Genomic DNA, 25,105 nt, shown 5'->3' on the forward strand with positions numbered 1-25,105 from the left:
AATTTGCATTTCCTTGATGACTAATGAAGTTGGGAATGTTTTCATAATTTTCCCTGATCTTTTTTTCCCCTCAACTTTTTATTACAAAAATTTTCACATTCAGAAAAGTTAAAAGAATTGTATAATGGACTCTCATATACCTAGTACCTAGATTCAAACAACTGTAACCTTTTGCTCTATTTACTTTATGTGTGCATGTGTGTGTGAGATCGTTTTGCTGATCCATTGTAAAGTAAGTTGTGATCACAATGACACTTGTTCTATAATTACTTCAGGAAGTATCTCCTAGAAATAGACATTTTTTTCTGTACAACCATAATACTATGTTCATATCTAACAAAATTTACAAGAATTTCCTGAAAAATATTATCTACTAGTCTGTGTTCAAGTCTCTCTACTTGTCCCCAAAGTATTTGTCATCTAGTTTTTTGAACCAGGAGCCAATCAAGGCTGACTTACTGTATTCGGGTGCCATAGCCCTTTAAACTGACACACCATCTTCCCCCACCCCCATGACACTGACTTTTTGAAGAGCCAAATTATGCCCTGGTTGTCTATATAAAGAACATTTTAACTTCAGTGGCTTAAAACAACTATCTTATATCTCACGATTTTGTGGACCACAAATTCAAGTGATTCTTTGTTTCACACGACATTGAAAAAAGTCAGTGGTGCTATTCAGTTGGCAGATGGACTGGCTGGGGCATCCAAGATGTCTTGCTCTCATGTCTGACACCTTGGTTGTGATGGCTGAAAGGCTGGCTCAGCTAGGAATGCCCACCAGAGCATATGCGTGGAGCTTCTCTAGCATGGTGGCCTCAGAGTAGTCAGTTTTCTTATATAATGGCTCATGGCTCTGAGAAGGAATGTTTCGGTGAATAGGACTTGCATTCCTTTTCTGACCTAGCCTCAGAAGTCACACTGCATCCCTTCCATCATACCCTATTGTTTGAAGTAGTCACAAAGCCCACCCAGTTTCAGAGAATTTGAAGCTATGTTTTAAAAACTGCCATGGTCTACCTTCTGGCCACAAATTACAGATCTTCCTCAATTGATGATGAGGGTACATCCTGATAAACCATCATAAAGTGAAAATATCACAAGTTTAATATGCATGAAATACACCTAACCTACCCAACTTCATAGCTTACCCTTGCCTGCCTTAAACATTCTCAGGACACTTACATTAGCCTACAGTTGGACAAAATGATCCAACACAAAGCCTATATTATAACAAAGTGTTGACTGTCTCATGTAATTTATTGAATACTGTACTGAAAGTGAAAAACAGAGTGGTTGTCTGGGTACAGGGTGTTTGTAAGTGTATTCATTGTTTACCCTCATGATCACCTGGCTGACCAAGAGCTGCGGGCTTGCTGCCACTGGCCAGCATCACGAGAGAGTATTGTACCACATACCACCAGCCCAGGAGAAGATCAAAATTCGAAATTTGAAGTGTGGTTTCTATTGAATGCTTATCACTTTTGCACCATTGTAAAGTTGAAAAGTTGTAAGTAGAACCATCACAAGTTGAAGACCGTCTGCATTCGCCTTTCTCTCACATGCAAAATACACACACCATTTCCAAGAGTCCTCCAAAGTCTCATCCCATTATGACATCAGGATCAGGCTGATGTCTTTTTTTTTTATCTTGAGTTCCCTGTGAAGCTGCTATCAGACCACTCCCTTAGAAGTCTTAGAAGCATTACTGTCTAGCTGAGAGGAGCAATGAGGCAGGCCCTTGATTCTTAGAGAGATTTTTGTATACCCGAGAGGATTATGAAGCATCATCTTAAGCCGTTCTGAGGTCAGGAACTTCTGTCTTACAATCAACACACCAGATTCCCTGAGACAGTATTTTACTAGGGGCCCTCTTAGGAGGCTCCACGTTCTGATTTCTTCTACTTGTTTCTTCTTGGTTTCGTTTAACGTTTTCTTAAACCCCCCTCACTCACTCCCACATTTCTTGTAGAGTTGAGTCAAGAGGCTTGATTGGAATCAGGTTAACTATTTTGGCAAGAATTCTTCATAGGTGATTCAGCATACATTATACTGCCTGACATCTATAGACACATAATATCAAGTTTTCCCATCATTGATATGTTAGGTTGGATCACTTCTTTTGGGTGGTGACCATCAGATCCTTGAATTGTAAAAGTACATTTTCTTCTTTGTGATTAGCATGTAATCTGTGGGGTGATACTATCAAAAATATGGAATGCTTCACAAGTTCACATCATCCTTGAGCCAGGGGCCATGCTAATTTTTCTGACATTCTTCCAGTTTTACTCTGTGCTGTGGAAGCAAGCCCTGACCTGGCTCTCATGTATACAGATATCCCATCTCTTGCCCCAGCACCTCCTCCTGCTCTAGGTGTCTGTTGACTGAGCTTAGAATATCCCCAAACTGTTCTAGTTTCCTAGGTAGTAGGTTTTTTTTTTTCTATCCATGTTTAAGCTGTGTTTTTCTTTGCTCCAGTTTTTCTGTCAATCTGATCCCATCTGCTTTCTATCTTACAGGAATTCATGAATAATCTGCTCTTCTGGTGGCACTCTTTATTGCTTTCCTGTGTTTTTATGAGTTTCATGTATAGACAAAAATACCTACAAAGAGACAGAAGGTGTCGTTTCAGGACATGTGAGGCAGGAAGTGAGAAGGGCGGTGTGTGTGGTTGTGTTCAATCAGACATCTCTAGCTAATCTTTGCTCTTGGGAAACCGTATTGTTGGGTAACAATGAGTAATTATCAGAGGCTGAAGATAGAAACCAGATTATTACAGACTGGATTGTGCCCTTCCCCCTAATTCATATATTGAAACCCTAACCTCCAACAAGACTATATTTGGAATTAGCACCTTTAAAAAGGTAACTAAGGTAAAATGAGTTCATAAGGGTGAGACCCTACTCCAATATGACTGGTGTCCTTATAAGAAAGAAATACCAGAGATGTGCACGCACAGAGGAAAGGCCATGTGACAACACAGCAAGAAGGCACCATCTGCAACCAAGGAGAGAGGCCTCAGGAGAAACAAACCCTGCCGACACCTTGATCTTGGACTTTCAGCCTCCAGAACTGTGAGAACTTTTCTGTTGTTTAAGTCACCCAGTCTGCAGTATTTTGTTATGGTGGCCTTAGCAAACTAATACACAGATCACGGAAGACATGTATGACTTACCGAGGAGTTTAGAATTTATTCTGTAGCCCATGGGGAGCCATTTGGGTTGTAAGCCGGGTAGTACTAAGATCAGATCTTTGGGGCAGAAAGGTCACTATGGGAATAGTGCAAGGGAACTTTGGAAGAAGGAGAGAGCAGAGGCAGAGAAAAACCGGTCAGGAGGCATTTTGAGAGTACAGGTGAGAAGTGATGAGGGCTTGAACAAAGGCAATTTTATGGACAAAAGAATGAAAAAAAGGTAGAATTAGCAGAATCTATTGAAAGGTTGGATATGGGGAAGTGAGAGAGGAAGTAATATTGAATTCTTCCCAGGGTCCTGAATTGGATAGTGATTGCAGTAGACATTTATTTGTTTTCTACCCAGCTTCTGCTTTCCTAAAAGCACCTAGGTTGTCACGCAGGAATTGGCTTCCAATCTCCCCTGTTGTGCAGCCCATGTGCTTTAGGGAAACTGACCCCATCCCAGCTTTCAAGGTGGGCCTTGAGTGACTTATACTAATTAGCTCATTCCATTGCTCTGGCTCTAGCTTTGGGTTCAGAAGTGAGCATGTGATCTAAACTTGTCAGTGAGCATGAATGTTAGAACTCTCTATTGGGACCGAATGATCTCCTTGTTTGGACAAGAATAAAGATGCTTGTAGACCTGACTTAATTGGCAAACATCTTGTGACCCCCAGGGGAATGAGCCATAACTGGACATGACTATGTGCAGAGCAAAGCAAAGATTAGATTCCTAGTGACAGCCTTGGGTGGCTGTTGCACTAACCAACCATGAAGACTTGGACTCAAGTTTTGGAGTCTAGAATCCCTTGTCACTTAAGCTGGTTTGAGTTGGATTCTCCTGTTACTTGCCATATGAAGATACAGGTAATCAGGCAGATGGAGAAGCCATTAACCAGCAGATGCAAGGCAAAAGGAGGGACTGGTGTGAAAGGCAAGAAGTTTGGTTCTGAACTTCCATGATCCCACATCTTTGCTTGAAGTTGATCCTTGGGTCTGGGATGACCCCTCCTCGCATTCGTGGGCCTGCTGGAAAAGTCCTACTCACTCTCGAAGGCACCATTCTGATGCCCCTTCCTCTGTAAAGACTTTGTAAACCCCTCTGCTGTCCAGGTCAGAATTCCCCACTCCTTCTGAACTTCCACAACATTTTGGACATTGCTCTGTCATAGCTTTTATCACCTCATGTTACTATTTCCTTCACTGGGCACCAATCTCCTCAACAGCCCAGAACACGTCATATTGTTCTACACATTCACATCAGCAGCCCCAGGGTGTCTAATAGGTGTCTGAACATCTCTTTTTTTTTTTTGGCCACACCATGTAGCATGTGGCATGTGGGATCTTAGTTCCCTGACCAGGGATTGAACCCGTGCCCCTTGCAGTGGAAGCACGGAGTCTTAACCCCTGGACGGCCAGATCCATCTGAATAACTTGATAAATAAGCGACAGCTTGTTCTTCCCCCATATTCTCCTCAAACTAATGGATTTACTTGCCACTCCACTTCCTTTGGACTGAGAAAAACTCTGGCTCTCAGACCATGGATTCAATTATATAATAAATTACCAGAAAAAGATAAAAATATAAGAATGGGAGGAAAGGGTATTTTTATGGGCTGGGAACACAGAAAAAGAAAAGTTGGATTAAATGAGTTACCTCTGTTATGCTGATGCGATATCTGCTCCTTTGCCAAGTTATGAGGGTGACACACAAAGTCTCTGAATATATAAGATGGATTTACAATTTCTGCTGAAGACTGTGGGAAGAATCTAAAATTGGCACGACCCACACATAAGGTTGCATTATGCCCATCAGTTTATTTTGATCTCATTGAAGGCGTTTTGAAGCAGTGCTCAAGAAATAGCTCAACCAAAAGAACATTTAAATTATGTAAAAATGAACTCCAGTGATTTAAATCCATTAACCTTACATAATAATGTTTCAAACATAGTACTGTAATTTCAAAATTAAAAAATTTTAAGAGTTTGAACTCATAAGAGATAAATTCTAACAATGTTTGCAGGGAAAAGTTGAAGAATAATCATTTATCATCTTCAAGTATATTTAGAAACTTGAATGGGGGGGGGCGGGCAAGTGTAGCCAAGCCTTTATCAATGATGACAGTAATGAATGACGATAGTTATTTAACAAATGTTTATTGAGTGCTTGCTACGTGCCAAGTATCATTTGGAACGCTGAGGATACAGCAGTGAACAAATGCGTATGAATAATTATGTTACTGAGGATGTTCATTGAGCCCTTACTATAGGCCAGGCCCTGAGCTAAGCGCTCTGCGTAGACTGGTTCATTCATTCCACTTCCACCAAAACTCTTGAGCTACTATCATATAATCCCCATTTTACAGTTGCAGAAAATAAGCTTCCTGGGACTTCCCTGGTGGCGCAGTGGTTAAGAATCCGCCTGCCAATGCAGGGGACACGGGTTCAAGCCCTGGTCTGGGAAGATCCCGCATGCCGTGGAGCAACTAAGCCCGTGCGCCACAGCTACTGAGCCTGTGCTCTAAAGCCCGTGAGCCACAACTGCTGAGCCTGTGTGCCACAACTACTGAAGCCTGCGCGCCTAGAGCCGGTGCTCTGCAATAAGAGAAGCCACCGCAATGAGAAGCCCACGCACCACAACGAAGAGTAGCCCCTGCTCGCTGCAACTAGAGAAAGCCCACACGCAGCAACGAAGACCCAACGTAGCCAAAAACAAATTTAAAAAAAGAAAGGAGAAGAAGCTTCCAATCAATAACTCACCCGAGGTCTCAGAGCCACCTGAAGTGTTGGAAGTTGGACTCTACCCAGGCCTGTCAGATCCCAGAAGTAACACAGCAATTGAGTATAAATGGCTGCTGGAAATGTTTCATAGGTAGGAGACTAAGCCATTTTAAATCTTGTCGACTCTTAAGCATTCCATTTTCACAGTTGGTATAAAAGTCAAATTCAATACTGTTGCACCAAACTTTTAACAAATTTAACTAAGCAGGGTCCAGTCAATGAGCTTTCATCACGGCATTATTATTGACTGGAGCTTATGGATGTAGAAAGTTAGATGTGACTGAACCTGTACCTTGGCAAAGTATTTTTAATCACTTAAATCCAGTGTTTTCAATGTTTCACTGCTACCCTTTGTGCCTGTTGTAATATCTGTACATCATTTGTACTATTATTTACTTAAAACTGATTCATTGTTTTTACTTCACATTTTAAAGGAAAATAATATAATTACTATAAATAAAGAACCACAAATTCATTCAATAAATATTTATGAAGTGCTACCATGCACTAAGCAGTGGGGATACAGCAGTGAAAGATACACCAAAAAGAATCCCTGCCCTCACGGAGCTAATGTTCCAGTAGGGGTGACAATCAGCAAGATAAATAAGTAAAATACATAGGACATTAGAGAATGGTCAGGGCTGAGGGAAAAAGGGGAGGGCATACTTGGTGCCAGTGGGGGAGAGTTAAAACTGTAGATAGAGGGGCTAGGGAAGGTCTCATTGAGAAAGCTTCATTTACTCAAGGTGACTTTGGAGGAAACACTAAACAGGACCAGCCATGTGGAAATCCAAGAGAAAGGCAATCTAGGGAGCAGGAACAGACAGTGCCAAGCCCTGAGGAATGAGTGTGCCCGGGGTTTTCAAGGAACAATAAGGACGTCATACACTATCAAACTCTTAGAGGAAAACATAGGCAGAACACTCTATGACATAAATCACAGCAAGATCCTTTTTGACCCAGCTCCTAGAGAAATGGAAATAAAAACACAAATAAACAAATGGGACCTAATGAAACTTAAAAGCTTTTGCACAGCAAAGGAAACCATAAACAAGACCAAAAGACAACCCTCAGAATGGGAGAAAATATTTGCAAATGAAGCAACTGACAAAGGATTAATCTCCAAGATTTACAAGCAGCTCATGCAGCTCAATAACAAAAAAACAAACAACCCAATCCAAAAATGGGCAGAAGACCTAAATAGACATTTCTCCAAATAAGATATACAGATTGCCAACAGACACATGAAAGAATGCTCAACATCATTAATCATTAGAGAAATGCAAATCAAAACTACAATGAGTTATCATCTCACACTGGTCAGAATGGCCATCATCAAAAAATCTAGAAACAATAAATGCTGGAGAGGGTGTGGAGAAAAGGGAACACTCTTGCACTGTTGGTGGGAATGTAAATTGATACAGCCACTATGGAGAACAGTATGGAGGTTCCTTAAAAAACTAAAAATAGAACTACCATACAACCCAGCAATCCCACTACTGGGCATATACCCTGAGAAAACCATAATTCAAAAAGAGTCATGTACCAAAATGTTCATTGCAGCTCTATTTACAATAGCCAGGACATGGAAGCAACCTAAGTGTCCATCATCGGATGAATGGATAAAGAAGATGTGGCACATATATACAATGGAATATTACTCAGCCATAAAAAGAAATGAAATGGAGGTATTTGTAGTGAGGTGGATGGAGTTAGAGTCTGTCATACAGAGTGAAGTAAGTCAGAAAGAGAAAAACAAATACAGTATGCTAACACATATATATGGAATCTAAGAAAAAAAAAAAGGTCATGAAGAACCTAAGGGTAAGACGGGAATAAAGACACAGACCTACTAGAGAATGGACTTGAGGATATGGGGAGTGGGAGGGGTAAGATGTGACAGGGTGAGAGAGTGGCATGGACATATATACACTACCAAATGTAAAATAGCTAGCTAGTGGGAAGCAGCCGCATAGCACAGGGAGATCAGCTCGGTGCTTTGTGAACACCTAGAGGTGTGGGATAGGGAGGGTGGGAGGGAGGGAGATGCAAGAGGGAAGAGATATGGGAACATATGTATATGTATAACTGATTCACTTGTTATAAAGCAGAAACTAACACACCATTGTAAAGCAATTATACTCCAATAAAGATGTTTAAAAAATAATAATAAATAAGGACGTCATAGGCAGAAGCAAGACTAAATAGGAAGCTACTGAAAAATCCAGGCAAGGGATGATGGTGGCCTGGACCAGAGTGATGAGCAATGCTCAGATTCTGGAAATATTATGAAGGCAGAGCCAACATTTGCTGATGGACCAGTTAAGGGTGTAAGGGAAGAGGGATCACGGAACATCCTAAAACTTCTGGCTAAGCAAGCAACTGGAAGGATGGTGTCCAATATATGTCTTTGTTTCTTTCCTTACCCCACCCCCCAGTAGGTCTTCCCCTGCCCCCACCCCTGGATTTGGATTTCTGTCACTTGCATCACAGCCTCCCCACTCAATGGAAGAAATTTAGAAAGCACTGGTATTCAAAAAAACACAGATTTAATGCTGCTTGTAGTTTTGCTTTATCTAAAGTCTGTATATGCTACACAGTTCTACAATTCTGCAATCTTGAAATGATTACAGTGGGAAAATTACTCTGTTTTTCAGGGATCCAGCAGATACCTTTCAGAAGACAGAAATTCCATATATTGTAAATATATTGAATATACTCTGAATATTATAAATATACTGAAATTCTGTTCAGTGTAATTCTGGTATGTAGATTGGTTGGCTGGGGACTAAGGGACACAAGCTTTCTTAAAAAAAAGAAGCATTGCTGGCTCTTTAGGCTATAAACAGATCTATACTTGATAAACTATGTGCCCCTTTTGTCAATGAATTAATGTAATTGTTTAGCATCATAGGCTCAAACGTTCACTCATTTCAATTTTTCTGGCTTATTCACTTACTAGTTCAAGGAGAAAACAGACTAAATAGAGAAAAAACATACAAGAAATGAATAATAGTTTCATGGATAAGCCAGGACGTTAAATAAGAATACCAAGGTACTCTGATTTCATCTTAAACACTGGACTGTTACCTTAGTATCAAAATAACTGTGGTATTTGAGTTTAGAGCCAATATTCTAGTCTCTGTACAAAAATAATGCCTTTCTTTGGCACTGATAGATCATTAAGCATCCACCTCAACAGTTTCAACATAAAAAATAGCTTACTCTCTTTGTCAGCAAATAACCTGCATTGCCTTCAATTAGACAAATTAACTTATATTTTTATCCCAAACTATATCCAGTACCCTACATCCATTCATCCTAGAAATCGTAAGTTTTGGATATGAATTATGTTTATTTTTGTATTGGATTGTGTAGCAAACTGAACATTTAAAATATGATAAAGAAAAGGACTCTCATGTAACTACCACAAATAGATAACCCTGGCGGTCCAATGCTTAGGACTCTGTGCTTTCACTACGAGGGTGAGGGTTCAGTTCCTGGTCGGGGAACTAAGATCCCGCAAGTCGAGCATTGCAGGGAAAAAAAAAAAAAGATAAAGAAAAAGACTCTCATGTAACTACCACAAAATAGATAACTGAAAGTTCAAGGCTGGTTTCTCCACTGGGCAGCACACCTGCCTGTTCAGCGGCTCCTGGACTCCATGAGTGCCAAATCGAACATGTATTTTGCCTCAAACCGCCCATATTCCTGTGCTCTGTACAGCAATTAGTGACACCTCCATCCCCCTAGCCAACCAAGTTAAAAACCTGAGTCATCTCTGACCCGCTCTGTCCTTTCCTTCCTATATCCGACTGCTTGCCAGGTACTGCCCACAGAACAGCTTCCAGACCGACTTCCCTGCATCTAATCTCTCCCTTCTTCACCCCACTGCCAGAATTCTCTTCTTAAAGCTCAGATATATGTTACTACTTGCTCAAGAACCTTACACTTTTTCTCCCATTTCCTATGGAATAGTCTAACTCCCTAGAATAGCACCCAAGGCTTTCCATAACGTGGCCCACTCCCCCACTGCTTCTGGTTTTGACGATGCACAGGATTTAACTTATATTGGTCACTGAGTGATGACACAGAGTGGTCAGTGCCACTGAAAGAAGCTTTATTGCTCACAGTTCCCAAGGGAAGGGGGCACATCATGCCATGCAGGGCCACACAGGGAAGTACCAGGGTCAGTCAGGAGGCACAAGGAGCAAGGGGAGAATATGGCCCAGAACCTTTACTGTGGTTTCTGTGGGAAGAAATGGGTGAGGCAGAGTAGGCAAGTCTGAACAGACTTAGGATTGGATAGTTTGAATAAGGTTGGTCTCTTAGTTGTCCAGTTCTTGGCCCTGGGGTGATTTAGGGCAGGGGAAATATTGGCTTGGAATGTGGGAGTTAGATAAAGGAAGTGATTGGGATACGGGCTTTGGATCAGTTGCTTTGTACATGGCAGGCAGGTTCATAAGCAAGTTGTTTGTTACTCTAGGAATTAGCTCACCCTGGGAGGAACAGTTCCCCCGGGGCTGCAAGGCCCCAAGATGTCAAAGCATCATAAAATACACAAAATAAAAAACATGGTTAACACACATTCCTTTCCTAGGAACCCTCTGCTCATAGCTCTAGTCGCCCCAGAAAATGTCCTTCTTCATGAAATAAGTTCTGTAGTGCCTCTCAACACTCTGCCACCACCCATGCCCCTGAGCCCCCAAGTCTGGTACCTGTAACATGACCCCTTCCCTGTCCCTGTGGCAATGACACAGGCACCCAATCTACAGAGTGGCTGGCCACCTATGACCAATGTGCCTGCCTCAAAGAGATGAACGGGCCGATCAGATTTCCTCTTTTAAGGATTTAAAATAAAAGCCACAAAAGGAGATTGCCACTTGATGTTAAGGTGAACTGGGAGGCCCTGAAGTAGACTCAGGACCTTTGCAAGCCATGTGTGCTCGTGCTCCACCCTTCCTGCCACTCTACACCTCCTCCAGAATACTACAAATAGTCCATAATAAGTATCTGGAGCTAGTGCGAGAGTTTTGTTTTGTTTTGAATGTTTCTTTCAAGTACCAAGATTAACAGATATTCACAGAGATTGACAAACTGTAGTAAACAGGTCAGAACGGGTCAAGCCTGGGAGAGAGGGCGCAATGATATCTTTTTTTAAGCCCCCAAACGTGTTGCAAAGTGTTTTCAATTTCATATAAACGTTTAAAGGACCACATAAAGACAATCCAGAGCAAATGCATCTTGCAGTTTCAAAGGCATTTCCAGCTGCTTTTTAAAGCTCTCACACTGGGCTACAGAGCTGCACAAAATCTTCGGGCGGATCCACCTACTGCTCCCCCTCCCCTGGGTAGCGCTGAACCAAATCCGCAGACTTTGTCGATTGCTTCTGCCTGGGCAGACCCGCCTGGATCGACTGCTCCTGCCTGGCCCGTCCCCGGGCGCGGTAAAAGCGTTTGAATCCAGGCTGGTGGCCGCAGCGACATCCTCAATCCTCACAATCCTGACCAGCCTCAGCCGCCTCCTCTTTCTTTTACATCCCTGACTCTCCCGAATCACAAGAGTGGAAACGGAGAAGCTCAAGCCGCCGCGATGTCCGAGGCTTATTTCCGGGTGGAGTCGGGTGCGCTGGGGCCTGAGGAGAACTTTCTTTCCTTGGACGACATCCTGATGTCCCACGAGAAGCTCCCGGTGCGCACAGAGATCCCTATGCCTCGCCTCGGCACTTTCTTCCTAGACCGGAGCGGAGGGGCCGAGACTGACAACGCGATCCCTCAGGTAAGCGATCCGGCCCGGAAAGACTATAACTCCCGATAGGCCTTGCGGGCTTGGGGCGCCGCGTCGCCGGGCGCGCTGCCCTCTGGGACCTGTAGTTTTATGGGGAGGCAGGGCCGTGCGTGAAGGAGTCTTGTCCGCTGGTCCCCCGCCGACCTAGCCTTCGCCACCCCTACGGAAACTAAATTTATACTGGGTCGTCAGGCTCCCTGCAACACGGATTTCATTTTTGAAACTATCCATATTCAGCAGTGTCTTTTCACCCCTACGTGTGTTGATGCTTATGGATTGGCGCCTACGGAATACTTGAGGACCAGGGTTCTGATCACTTTTGCCTTAGAACAAAACAACAGTTTTGGGTTGTATAGAGTACATGATGTCTGGGAACCGCAAATTGCTAGATTCATTCCTGCGTAATGAAGACGGTATCAGCAACCATTTCCTGAGAGCTTTAGTGCCGGCATGGATGGGGTGGGGGGAGTATACTTTTCCATCTATTACCCCTTTAGTCCTTCAACAACCCTATAGTTAGGTGTTGTTACATATAAGGAAATTGAAGCCCAGAAAGTTTGGGCCAGGGTCTCATTGTAAGTGGTGAGCTGGGATTCGAATCTAGGACTGCAGGACTTCAAATTCGAGTTTGTCCCAGGAACATGGCTTGTAATGGTTATTTTTGATTTCCTATTTAACCTAAGTTTTGTTTAGAAGGGTGCTTTTGTTTGGTCTGTTTTGAGTTAATTTTTATCAAAGTAAGGCATATGCAGAGTTTAAAAAGTCAAATGGTACCGAAAGATTTATAACAAAAAGTAGCAGGCCCTGCCTTGCTTCCCTCATGCCCCTTTCCATTTCCACATGTTCTGTCTACTTTTTCATAGTTTCTTCAAAATTCACCTCCGTATTTCTAAATAATGTTCTTAAATTTATCTTGATTTAAAAAAAAATTTAGACCTTATTTATTGACTTTCCATTATAGTAGTTAAGGATTTAGTTCTCTTACACAGTGATATACAGAGGTATCGTCCATATTTTATTCATATTTCCTTCGTTTTTACGTAATGTCCTTTTTCTGTTCCAGGATCCCATCCAGGACACCAAATTGCATTGAGTAATCATGTGTCCTTAGGCTCCTCTTGGCTTTGACAGTTTATCAGACTTTCCTTGTTTTTAATGACCATGAATTTTGTGGAGTGCTGGCCAGGTACTTTGTTGAGAATGTTCCTCATTTGGGATTTGTCTGATGGTTTTCTTATGATTAGACTGTGTTTTGAGGAGGAAGACCACAGAGGTAAAAGTGCCGTTTTTACCACATCGTATCAAGGGTACATGCCATCAGCATGACTTATCATGTTGATAGATACCTTGATCACTTGATCGAGGTGGGGTTTGTCAGGATTCTTCTCTGTAAAGTTACTCTTTTTTTCCACCTTTCCAAACTGTTCTCTCTGGAAGGAAGTCACTATGTGCAGCCATACTTACGGAGCGGTGAGTTGTGCTCCACTTCTTTGGGGGCACAGTGTCTGCATAAATTATTTGGGATTCTTCTGCATGGGAGATTTGTGTAGGAAGGTCTTTAATGACATTTAATTTCATTTATAGACACAGGACTATCAGATTTTCTTTTCTTGTTTTACTCTTGGTACCTTGTTTTTTTCCCCTAGGAATTTGACTATTTCACCTAAATTTTCAAATATAGTGTTATAATGTTGTTCAAATATCCTTTTACTATCTTTTAAACATTTTTACAATTATAGCTGTGTCCTGATTTTTATTCTTTTATTTTTTAAAAAATAAATTTATTTATTTATTTTGGCTGTGTTGGGTCTTTGTTGCTGCGCGCCAGCTTTCTCTAGTTGTGGTGAGTGGAGGCTACTCTTCATTGCAGTGCATGAGCTTCTTATTGCGGTGGCTTCTCTTGTTGAGGAGCGCAGGCTCTAGGTGCGCAGGGTTCAGTAGTTGTGGTGTGCAGGCTCAGTAGTTGTGGTGCACGGGCTTAGTTGCTTCACGGCATGTGGGATCTTACTGGACCAGGACTCGACCCCGTGTCCCCTGCATTGGCAGGCGGATTCTTAACCACTGTGCCACCAGGGAAGTCCCCTGATTTTTATTCTTGATATCGAGAAATTATGATCTCTTTCTTAATTAGTCTTACTAGGAGTTTATCACTTGTGTTAGTCTTTTCAAAGAACTAAGTCATGGCTCTGTCAACTTTCTCATTTGTACTTTTATTTTTAGGTCGTTAAATTCTTATCTTAACTGGTTCTTTCCTTCTACTTTCTTCAGACTTGATTTTCTTTGTTCTCTTCCACCCAGTCACATTTTGAGATGGGTACCTAGGTCATTGATTTTTCAACTTTCCTTTTTACATTTTTAGCTGTGCATTTCCTCTAGCTTTAACTAGATTTCACAAGTTTTAATTTGATTTTCTGATTTCCATTGTGAATTCTTCTTTGACTCATGGATTATTTATAAGACCAGTGCTTAGGTCCAAACATTTGGGGATTTTACTATGTACACTTTTGGGTTTTGATTTCTGGCTTAGTTCCACAGTGGCAGAGAACGCAGTCTGAATGATTTCAGTTTTTTGGAAGTTAACGCTTGCTTTAAACCCCAGCATAAAATCAATTTAACCCTTCTATATATGCTTGAAAAGCTCTATATTGTGAAGTCATGGTCTGCAATACATAATTTATATCTGTAAATTAGGTCAAGTTTGTTATTTGTTTTGTTGAGATCGTCTATATTCTTACAGATTTTTTTGTGTTTGCTACTTCTCATTTATCTAAATAGATATGTTAGTATCTCACACAATGATTATAGGTTTGTCAGTTGCTCTTTTTAATTCTGTTAATTTAGATAGTATTTATATTCTTCTTGTGGGTTTAATGACCTTTTTATTATTGTCACATGTCCCTCTTTATCTCTAGTAATGCGTCTTTCTTTTGATTACTGTTTGCATAACTTTTTTCCATCCTTCTATTTTCAACCTTTATATGTCTTTATATTTATATTTACGGTATGACTCTTTTAAGTGGCATATAGTTGGGGTTTTTTTGTTTGGTTTGACAATTTTTTAATTGGTATATTTAATGTATTTACATTTATTTAATTATTGATTTATTTGTGTTTATTTTTACCTTCCTACTATTTTCTTTGTGTTCCATCTGTTTTAGTTTCCTTTTTCTTTTTTAACTTCTTGTGTATTAATCAAATTTTTGTTATCCATTTTCCTTTTTATTATTTATTTTTCTGTTATTTTAGTGGCTACCTTAAATATTACACAATCATTTTTGACTACCAAGAATGTTATATGAATTACTACTTTCACCACTTCACAATCATGCTAGAATCTAAGAACATTTTAACTCCATTTTCTCCCTCCTTTCTTTTATGTTATTGTTGTCATGTATTTTAATTTGACTCGTTTTAAATCCTATAAAACATTATTGTCATTTATTGTTATTTTTATATTTACACACTTATTTACTCTTTCTATTACTCTTTTTTTTCCTTCCTACATTTCCATATTTCTTGCTGGGGTCATTTTCATTCTCCCTTCTTGATTTCTTTACTCTGGGTCTCCTAGTGATAGATTCTCCATTTCTGCCTGTACAAGGGGTCCTAAAGACCAACGCCGGGTTCGATGATTCACTAAGAGGACCCACAGGACTCATCAGATAGTCATGCTTATGTTTAAATTTTAATACAGTAAAAGGATAAGAGCAAAATCAGCAAAGGGAAAGGGTGCATGAGATGAAGTTTGCAGGAAACTAGACACAAGTTTCCAAGAGTCCGGTCCCAGTGGAGTCATGCAGGACACACTTAATTCCAATAATGAACTGTGACAACATGTGTGAAATATTGGCTACCAGGGAAGCTCATTAGAGACTCAGTACCCAAGTTTTTACTGGGGGCAGTTTACATAGGCACTCTCTACCTAGCGCATACCAAGATTCCAGACTCCAAGAAGGAAAGCAGGGGTTCAGCATAAGCCACATTGTTTGTATAAACAGTGTAGGCGCATTGAGGCACTCTTCGCAGTTCCAGGAATGGTGGGAACTCTCCTGAAACGCAAATTCCCAGATACCAACCAAGGGTCATCTTTACAAGCAGGCCTTTCTAAGGAGAGCAGTCTCAGGCTGCTGTGTTAACTTTTTAGTGCACACTTTCTGTCTGGAAATGCCTTTATTTCACCTTTGCTTTTTTTTTTTATATATAGTAATCTTTTATTTATTTATTTTATTTTTATATTTATTTTTGGCTGCGTTGGGTCTTCGTTTCTGTGCGAGGGCTTTCTCTAGTTGTGGCAAGTGGGGGCCACTCTTCATCGCGGTGCGTGGGCCTCTTCACTATCGCGGCCTCTCTTGTTGCGGAGCACAGGCTCCAGACGCGCAGGCTCAGTAGTTGTGGCGCACGGGCCCAGTTGCTCCACGGCATGTGGGATCTTCCCAGACCAGGGCTCGAACCCGTGTCCCCTGCATCAGCAGGCAGACTCTCAACCACTGCGCCACCAGGGAAGCCCCTCACCTTTGCTTTTAAAGGATATTTTCACTCTATATAGAATTTCAGTAAGCAGTTATTTTCTGTCAGCACTTTGTAGTCGGCTTTAACTCTTATTGTTTCTTCTTTAAAGGCAATATATTCCTCACCTCCACTAACAGCTGCTTTTGTCTGTCTTTGTTTTTCAGCAATTTGAGTAAGATGTGCCTCGTTGAGGTCTTATTAATATTTATTCTTCTTGGTATTCATAATGTTCCTTGAATCTGTGATTTTATATTCCTTTTAATTTTGGAAAATTCGTGGCCATTATCTCCAGATATTTCTTTTGCCTCAATCTATCCCTCCTCCCCTTCTGGGATTCAAATTACATGTATGTTAGACTTTTTTTTTTTTTTTTAACCATATTCCATATGCCTCTTAGGCTCTTTTCTGTATTTTCTCTCCATGATTTAGTCTGGTTATTTTCTACTGATCTTTTTTCCAATTCATGATCCTCACTTCATCTATGTTATATCTGGTAAACCTGTTAAATTTGACTTAATCTAGTGAGTTCTTAAGGTCAGTTATTGCATTTTTCAGCTCTGGAATTTCCATTTGATTTTTTATTTATTTTAAAGTCAGTGCCTAATTACTGTTGATATTTAGTGCCAAATATTGGACTTTACTTTCCTCTCTTCTTTCTTGGATCTTGACCCCTCATGTCCTGGCTGCTTGGGCAGCTTTGAACCAAATATTTTTCTCCCCAGTCCTGTGAGGTTTACCAAAAGCTCTGCTCACCCACCCCTCAAAGCCACCCCCACCTTTAACAGCAATTCTCCTCTGTGACAGTTTGTGCCTTTGTTGCCTCCTTAACCCAGTTACGCTTGCCTTTTTCTTTTGGATGTTTCTCTAACTTCTTGCATTCAAGATTATGAAACTTTGCTGTGGGCCCTGCCCTCCCTTCTCCTCCTCCTGTTCACCCTGGTGGTGTGTGGGTGAGGTGGGGAGGGGGGACCCCCAAATATATATCAGCCCAACAGCCCTAAGTCTCCTGCTTTATTATTAGGAAACAAAACAACACCAACAAAAAATGGCATCATGAGTAAGAACAGCACTGTCAGATGAGTTAGTTGAAGTTTTTTTTTTGTACTGTGTCCTCAAATTTAATGGATTAATGTGTCTTGTATATATAAAAAGAAAACCTCTAAGAAAAACTCAGAGAAAGACAAATACTGTATGATTTTACTTAAATGTGGAGTCTAAAAAACAAAACAAGTGAACGAACATAACAAAATGGAAACAGCCTCGCAGATACAGAGAACAAACCAGTAGATGGTTGTTAGAGGGGAGGGAGGAGCAGGAGGAGTGAAATAGGTGGGGGAGATTGAAAGGTACAAACTTAATTACAAAATAAATGAGGCACAGGGATAAAGTGTTTTTTTAAAAAAAGTGGAGTCCATATGATCTTAATGGAGAACGTTTTTCAGATTCTCATTGGGATATTAAAATGCTAGCTAAATTTCTAGCTGTTTTATATAGAGCTGATTGCTTCAATTTGTAGCTTCTGCAAATTTTTAACTGCTTGTTTTTAGGAGTATAAATGTTACTTTTTTGCAGACCTTTGAGGTAAAAACAGGCCCTTGCATGTGCTATTATTGTCTGTGTTCATTTTAATGTTTCTGCAGCTTGGACTGCAGAAACTGCTTGCATCGTGGCCACCTCAGCTATTTACTAATTCTGTTAAGGCTTTAAAAAATAGAGACATTTACCTTTTCTGTCATCTTTAAAGCTGCGTAGTGGGCTGGGGAGGGGCTGTAGCCTGAGCTCAGGCTGACCCTATTTTTCTTTATATTCCCCAGCACCCAGAGAGGTGCTTGGCACATAGTAGGTACTCAGTCAGTGCATATGTGGAATAGATGTTGAATCTTCAAAGAAAGTAGAAATGTTTACTATACCTCTGAAGTATCTGCAATTGGACAGTTTTTATTTATGTTAGTTAGAAAACTTTCCCTTTGTGCCACATTTTTGTTCTCGACTTTGTTTTTGGTATATAAATCCTTTTTCTCTCTCCATTCCATCATGACATAAAACTTCAGCCCACACAGTTCATTTCTTCAAGTCACAACTACATCTTCTGTATTTGACAGTCATTCCCCTAAAGAGAACAGGCGGTATTGATATTCCCTCAGGCCATGTGCATTTCCTTTTTGTCACACACATTTCCTACTATGTTACTTGTTTTTTTGTTTTTTGTTTTTTGGTTTTTTTAAATTTATTTGTTTTTATTTTTGGTTGCGTTGAGTCTTCATTTCTGTGCGAGGGCTTTCTCTAGTTGCGGCAAGTGGGGGCCACTCTTCATCGCGGTGCGCCGGCCTCTCACTATCGCGGCCTCTCTTGTTGCGGAGCACACGCTCCAGACGCGCAGGCTCAGCAATTGTGGCTCACGGGCCTAGTTGCTCCGCGGCATGTGGGATCTTCCCAGACCAGAGCTCGAACCTGTGTCCCCTGCATTGGCAGGCAGATTCTCAACCACTGCGCCACCAGGGAAGCCCCATGTTACTTGTTTCTAAAACCTACAATCCTGTGCGATACAGGGCTCAAAGCTTGAACTCCCCTTGTGGCTGGCAAAAGGACTTTTTGACAACAAGCGCCGGATCCTTTCTGTGGAACTTCCCAAGATCTACCAGGAGGGTTGGAGGACCGTGTTCAGTGCAGATGCCAACGTGGTGGACCTCCACAAAATGGGGCCACATTTCTATGGGTTCGGCTCCCAACTCCTGCATTTTGACAGTCCAGAGAACACAGACATCTCCCAGTCTCTCCTGCAGGCAAGTTATTGATGTGAAAACCTATGGCATTGCACATATCTCAGGAGCCAGCCGTGGCAGCCACCAGATGTTACTCTTACCCGGGGAGTGTATGATTTATACAATCAGTTTCTTGTTATTCCGGGTCGGCCTACAATTAGACTGTGTTTGCTGATTATATATACACGTAAATATGGCTTGTCTGTCGCTCTTCATATTTGCTTGCTAAGAGTTGGGACCAGCAGGAAGTCCTGGAAATAAGATACTTGATTACAGGTGGCAGAGGAGACGCAGACCTCCTCTAAGTCCTCAACCAGATTCTTGCCTTTCGTGCCATTTAAATGTTCAGGGATTAAAATGTATCTGATTTCTCTCTCTCGCTTCTTCAGACGTTTGTTGGACGTTTCCGCCGCATCATGGACTCCTCCCAGAATGCTTACAACGAAGACACTTCGGCGCTGGTAGCCAGGCTAGATGAGATGGAGAGAGGCTTGTTTCAAACAGGGCAGAAAGGACTGAATGACTTTCAGTGTTGGGAGAAGGGGCAGGCGTCTCAGATCACAGCTTCCAACCTGGTTCAGAACTACACGAAGAGAAAATTCACTGACATGGAAGACTGAAGGCCAGAAGAACACAGAATTGCTTTCTGTAGACTTATCCCTCTGTGTGTCCTTGATAGGAGCCTAGTTGACCTTGTATAGGGCCAGAATCATGTCCCATCTTGTGACTTATTCCCTGCAGCCGTGTCGGGAGTGCTGCCATCTGGTGGGGAAACAACATGCTGGAGGATGTCCCTGGCCCTGTAAGCCTTCCAGGACTATCCCACCTGCTGACCCACAGACCAGACCTACTTAGCCCAGGAACCCACAGCCAAGGAGAAACCAAAGTCCTTCATAAATAAGGATCATGAATACCTATATCGCAATAGAGTTGGAACTGGGACTCCTCGTGCCTGGGAGTTTGGACAGCCTTAGATATCCAGTTTCACTAGCTCCAAAGGACAGGTACAAATGGGCCTTCCTAGCCTGTTCACAAAATGTCCTCTTGAGCTTAATTGCCTCATCTTCCTCATGGTTGCGCAAAGGACAGTACCCCCAGGATGCTGGCTCTACTTGTAAATATCTCCTGCCACCTGCCTGTGGGGAGTTACCCAGTTTCAAAAAACAGTTGCCAAGAATAAGGAAGGAAAAGGGAAAGCCCAGTGAGTGGCAAGGCTTTTACTAAAGAGAAGACATTGCTTTCCTCTTCTGTGAGGAGGGCTTCATGAACTGGACTTCACATAACTCTACAGTCAGCCTAGGCGGGAAATGGTTAAACTGAGCTTGTTTTTGCCTCTGGATCTTTAGAGCCCCCGCACAGTTATTCCATGCTCTCCCTAGGAAAGCTGTCAGGGAGTCGTTTGAAATCGCGAAGTAGTTGTTAAAGGGTGTTAACCAGCCCTTATTACATTGAAATCAGGGCTTCAGGGTTGCTGGTTATGAAGAGCCCTGTTTGAGAAGCTTAGCATGGCAGATGTGAGTGGGCAAGAGACCTCGGTCATGGTTTTTTTCTCTTCAGTAAGTTTTGCAATATTATTATATAACAGATTCCTGACCAGTTACTGAGACTCTGTTTAAGCAACCACAAAACTCTTTCCCTGGAGATCAAGGAGGAAACCTCAGGCAGAGTAGGAAACAGCATCCCTGGGACCCACTGGACTTTTTGAAGGGCAGTTATCGCCACACCATGGCTCCCCTTCCAACTTCCCACAACTAGTGAAAATTGCCTTTGTCGCTGGAAATTACAGTGGGATTTGGGTCTCCGGATTGTGCAGATGTCTTGATGCAAACTTAGAGTGTCAGAAATATTTTTTAAATGCCTGTTTTAAGATGGAGCTGATGTTTTTATAATTTTATTTTGGTGCTAAATAAATGATCCACTTTGCACATGAATACATTCTGTACAAGTACTATTTCTGTAACTCGAGTACTACAGATGATCAGGCAAAGCTATCAGAGAATTTTGTCTTTGATCGTATTTGACAATAATGCCCCAATAAATCCATGTTTTAGCAACTGCTCTTTTGTTTGCACAATACTCATAAATATGGGGGACATTCTCCATAGGGATGAGCCGTGTCCTCGGAAAGAGGGACTTGCATTGCTGTCACAGCACTTACGTATAGCCAGGGGCCCAGAGATGATTCATAGTCAGTGAGAAAAGCATATTTTTTAACTTTTGAATTCACAGACAGCTTTGTTTTTAAAGTCAATCCTAAGGCTGCTGCCGTTTTTTTTCTTATTAAAAAAAATTTGGCTCAGAGGCACATACCAAGAATATGTGGGTACGCACGTGTAGAATTTATTCCATTTTAAATTTTGAACAAATTATATTACAGGGAGCTTCCGAAGCCCATCTCCAATTACAGATTTGCCTTCTAGGCTGTCAGTTACTAACCCTCTCCCCAGCAACCTTCCCCCAAATCAGTCTCTTGGTCCCTTCAAAGAGGTGAATTTTTCAAAATAAGTCAACAAATTGGCTCAGATACCAAATCACTCTTAAAAACAAGGGAGAATGTGTGCTCTTTCCCCTTAAAGGCTCTGTTCCCAGGTAACTCTGGTCTTAAGTACATACAAAAGACCTCACTGTCTTCAGGCTTTTTCCCTGGGGTACAAGTGGGGCTGCTGAGAGGAAGGGCCAAGGCTTTGGTTTCCCAGGTCATTTCCTCCCACTCTCCTGACCTCTGCGTTTTGGATGGCTCCGTGGTCAGTCCTCGGATCTCTTCTAGCCATTCTGACTCCCTCCAGTGTCAAGTTTTAAAAACCACCATCTATACGTTGATGACTCCCAAATTCCATCTCCAGCCAGACCTCCCTTCAACTCCAGACTTGCGGCCAACCACCTGCTTGACATTCCACTTCAACATCTGACCCCACATGGCTGAAACTGAGGCCCTAATCTTATTCTCACAGTCTCCTCCTATCATCTTTCTCATCTCTGTTTTTGACAACTACATCCTTCCCTACTGCTCGGGACAGAAACGTAGGAGTCCTCCTTGGCCGTCTTTCTCTCACATCTTTTGGGTCAACCTTCAAGTCATTGGCAGAACCTGCCCGCCTCTTCCCCACCTCCACTCCTGTCCGGGATGGTTGAGGTCACCTCCCAACTCCTTCCCTGCATTCATTCACCCTTCCCCGCCTTCAGACTCTTCTCACCAGAGCAGCCACAGTGGTCTTGTTCAAAAATAAATCAGATCTTATTACTTCTCTGCTTAAAACCCTCCCTTGTCAGAAAAAGGCCACTATGCCATACCAGCACCATTTGTTAGAAAGTCCATCTTTACCCCAGTGATTTGGTATTGAATTTTCTTACTGCTTCCATAGCAGAAGTAATTTGTTCCTTATTTTAAACAAAAATTTCACCTTCTGCCTAAGAGATTTCTGAACATTTTATAGAGCTTCTTGTTAATCTCTGAGCACCACTGGACCTGAGAAGTTTCTGGACTACTGTGTCTGATGTAGTGAAATTGGAATGCAGAAATATTGAGCAGCTCACGCAAGTTCATGCAGAAGTCAAGTCCTGCTCTGAGTCTTTCTGTTCCACCATCCTTCAAGAAATTCCAGGAGAGCTTTTCATCTTTATGCCATCTGGGACAATGGTGTTTAAGTGAAAATATGATATTTTACACTGATCTTGGCAAAAGAAAATAATTGCAGAGGCTGTATGTACATTTCTGAAAGTAGGTATCTTTGTGTTCAAGAGAAAAATCTCTACTTGAAGTAACTTGTGGCACAAAATACAGGATAGATGCTTAAACTATAAGAATTACTCCAAGAACCTTAATTTCAACAGTCCTTATCTAATATAGGTAAGCTGAAAATCTTAATATTGATTACACATAGAAACAATTTTTAAAAGACAACTAAATGCCCTGAACCTAAAGGAAAGTGCCTAAAATTTGGAATTCTCTTGCTAACTCTTGATAGTGGCATTTTGAATGAACAATAAATCTCCCGTCATTAATGAGTAGTGAATAAAATGTATAGTGAATCAAGGGCAAGTCTGAGAAAATACAAAGTTACCCTCTTCCGAGAGCAAATGATTAACACATGTGACAAGCCTAGCGTGCTTTTGTTTGAGATCGTTTTGTTGATTTTTCCAGGCTTCTGCCTTTCTGCCTCGCTAATCAAAGGAGACACGGTACAATCAGACATAGTCAGACGCGGCTTGCTTTCCAAGCAGCCTTCCTCTAGGACACGAGACGAGCATTCTCCTTCCTGGGTGTGCTCTCCTGTTGCCTGCGTTGTGGTCTAAAGCAGGGGTCCCCAACCTTTTTGGCACCAGGGAGCGGTTTCGTGGCAGACAGTTTTTCCACGGACAGGGTGGGGGTAGGGTCTCAGGCGGTAATGCGAGTGATGGGGAGCAGCTGTAAATACAGGTGAAGCTTCGCTCACTTGCCCGCCGCTCACCTCGTGCTGCGCAGCCCGGTTCCTAACAGGACCGGTACCAGTCTGCCCAGGCGTTAGGGACCCCTGGTCTAAAGGGAGAAGGCCACGCCCAGAAGCCAGAGGCCTCCTATCTGTCAGAGATCAGAGTGAAGTCAACTCAAGGGGCATCATTTCGTTATACTTTTTTATTTGGAAATAATTTCAGATTTATAGAATAGTTGTAAAGATAGTACAGAGAGTTCCCCTATATCCTTCACCCAGCTTTCCCTAACGTCTTATGTAATCATGGTACGTTTATCAAGTATTACTGACTAAGCCACAGGCTTTAGTCAGATTTCACCAATGTCCTTTTACTGTTCCAGAATCCAATCCAAAGTTCTATGTTGCATTTAGGGAGCAATAATTTTTTAGAGCAATTTTGGGAAGCAAAACAGCATTAGATTCTTCCCTATATTCATTTCAGAAGGTAGGCTTATTAGAAAGGCGTCGTTGCATTGGGCTGCATAACTGGGGCCAACTAGGGGCCTAGTAGGGCTTGCACAGGAGCAAGCTGCTGGTGAGCTAGTTAAGAAGGGACAGAGTATTTGCTTTTCACCTGAAATTTTCACTTTTTCCCCAGTACTTGCATCTGATGGGAAAAGGCCTCTTTCATTTTACTTAAAACTTCTCCTTTCTCTGTCTGACAGCAGTAACTTGATATTCTCCCCTTTCACTTCTGGCGCATACTAGCTAATTTTCTTTGTATCTAAATGAGTTTAAAATGAGCACGGCTTTCTACCCTAACATTAACAAATGTCAGCGGAGCTCTGAAAATAGTGCCTGGGAACTGCTACTGTTTCAGAATGCGTAAAGGGAGCACGGGGAACCAGATAATCCTTGCAAACATCTCCCACCTATGGCCAATTAAAAAAAAAGAAAAAAGCCCAGAGGTTTGTATCTTTATGACATTCTCTGCTCCTGTATCACCCTTGAGAGAGAAGTTTCTTGGATTCTCACATGATTTGCATGCCTTCTCACGTGATTTGCATGGCTCCCTTTTGGCAACTAAAATTCTTCCCTGAAGACGGTTTCTTTGGATGCAGAAAGCAGATGAGGAGCTAAAAAGTATAGATTCAGGGGCAATGAATAGATTCAGGTGTGGTGAGGAGGCATTTTGGTGCTTGAAGAAAGACAGAAACCAGTGTTAAAAGCCGCCATTGGCGGGGTCACTGGAGGGAGAGATGACAAACGGTCGTTCCGGGAGAGTGGCTTTATCTTAATGGGAACAAGAGGCCTTGGCACTTGGCTATCTCTTAGGTTCAAGAGCAAAACATTTAAAAAACTTTTCAAAAGACACTGTCATTTTCTAATTTAGCATTTTATGTTCACGCATTTCTTCATCCAAGAGACCAGATAACAACTAAGTAAAGTGCTTCTCGTCCTGTCACTGAGCAGTCCAGGCAGTGTTTTCTCAGGTTTTGAGCCAGCTCAGCCCTCGATCAACATTTCAGAGGATTCTACTGGCTGAATTTCTAGATCGTTTTAAAGATTTTTAGGGAGAGCTCACCATATAACACGATACATCATGTTCATGTGTAGTCAGCAGGGATAATCAAGCTCTCTACTTTTTAAGGCATTTTTAAAAGAAATCAATAAAAATTGAAAAACCTCACTCCATTTGGAAA

At 41.8% G+C, this 25,105-nt stretch overlaps 1 protein-coding gene and 1 non-coding gene across 3 annotated transcripts; one reads left to right on the plus strand and one right to left on the minus strand.

The window, feature by feature from the left end:
• Positions 1-2,207: 2,207 nt before the first annotated feature.
• LOC118886009 lies at positions 2,208-2,309 on the minus strand. Its single transcript, XR_005017640.1, has one exon. It is a non-coding gene; the product is annotated as a U6 spliceosomal RNA (small nuclear RNA).
• Positions 2,310-11,187: 8,878 nt separating this feature from the next.
• GINS3 (GINS complex subunit 3) lies at positions 11,188-21,030 on the plus strand. Of its 2 annotated transcripts, XM_036832297.1 has the most exons (3): positions 11,268-11,734; positions 18,802-19,035; positions 19,404-20,945. In XM_036832297.1, exons 1-3 carry the CDS (start codon positions 11,549-11,551, stop codon positions 19,632-19,634), a joined length of 651 nt encoding a protein of 216 aa, XP_036688192.1. In that variant the 5' UTR covers positions 11,268-11,548; the 3' UTR covers positions 19,635-20,945. The 2 variants fall into 2 exon arrangements, with proteins under 2 accessions (XP_036688193.1, XP_036688192.1); XM_036832298.1 differs by lacking the exon at positions 18,802-19,035 and having other exon boundaries at positions 11,188-11,734; positions 19,404-21,030.
• The last annotated feature ends 4,075 nt before the right edge of the window (positions 21,031-25,105 follow it).

The sequence above is a fragment of the Balaenoptera musculus genome, chromosome 19 (genome assembly GCF_009873245.2).
Source record: "Balaenoptera musculus isolate JJ_BM4_2016_0621 chromosome 19, mBalMus1.pri.v3, whole genome shotgun sequence".
NCBI lineage: Eukaryota > Metazoa > Chordata > Mammalia > Artiodactyla > Balaenopteridae > Balaenoptera > Balaenoptera musculus.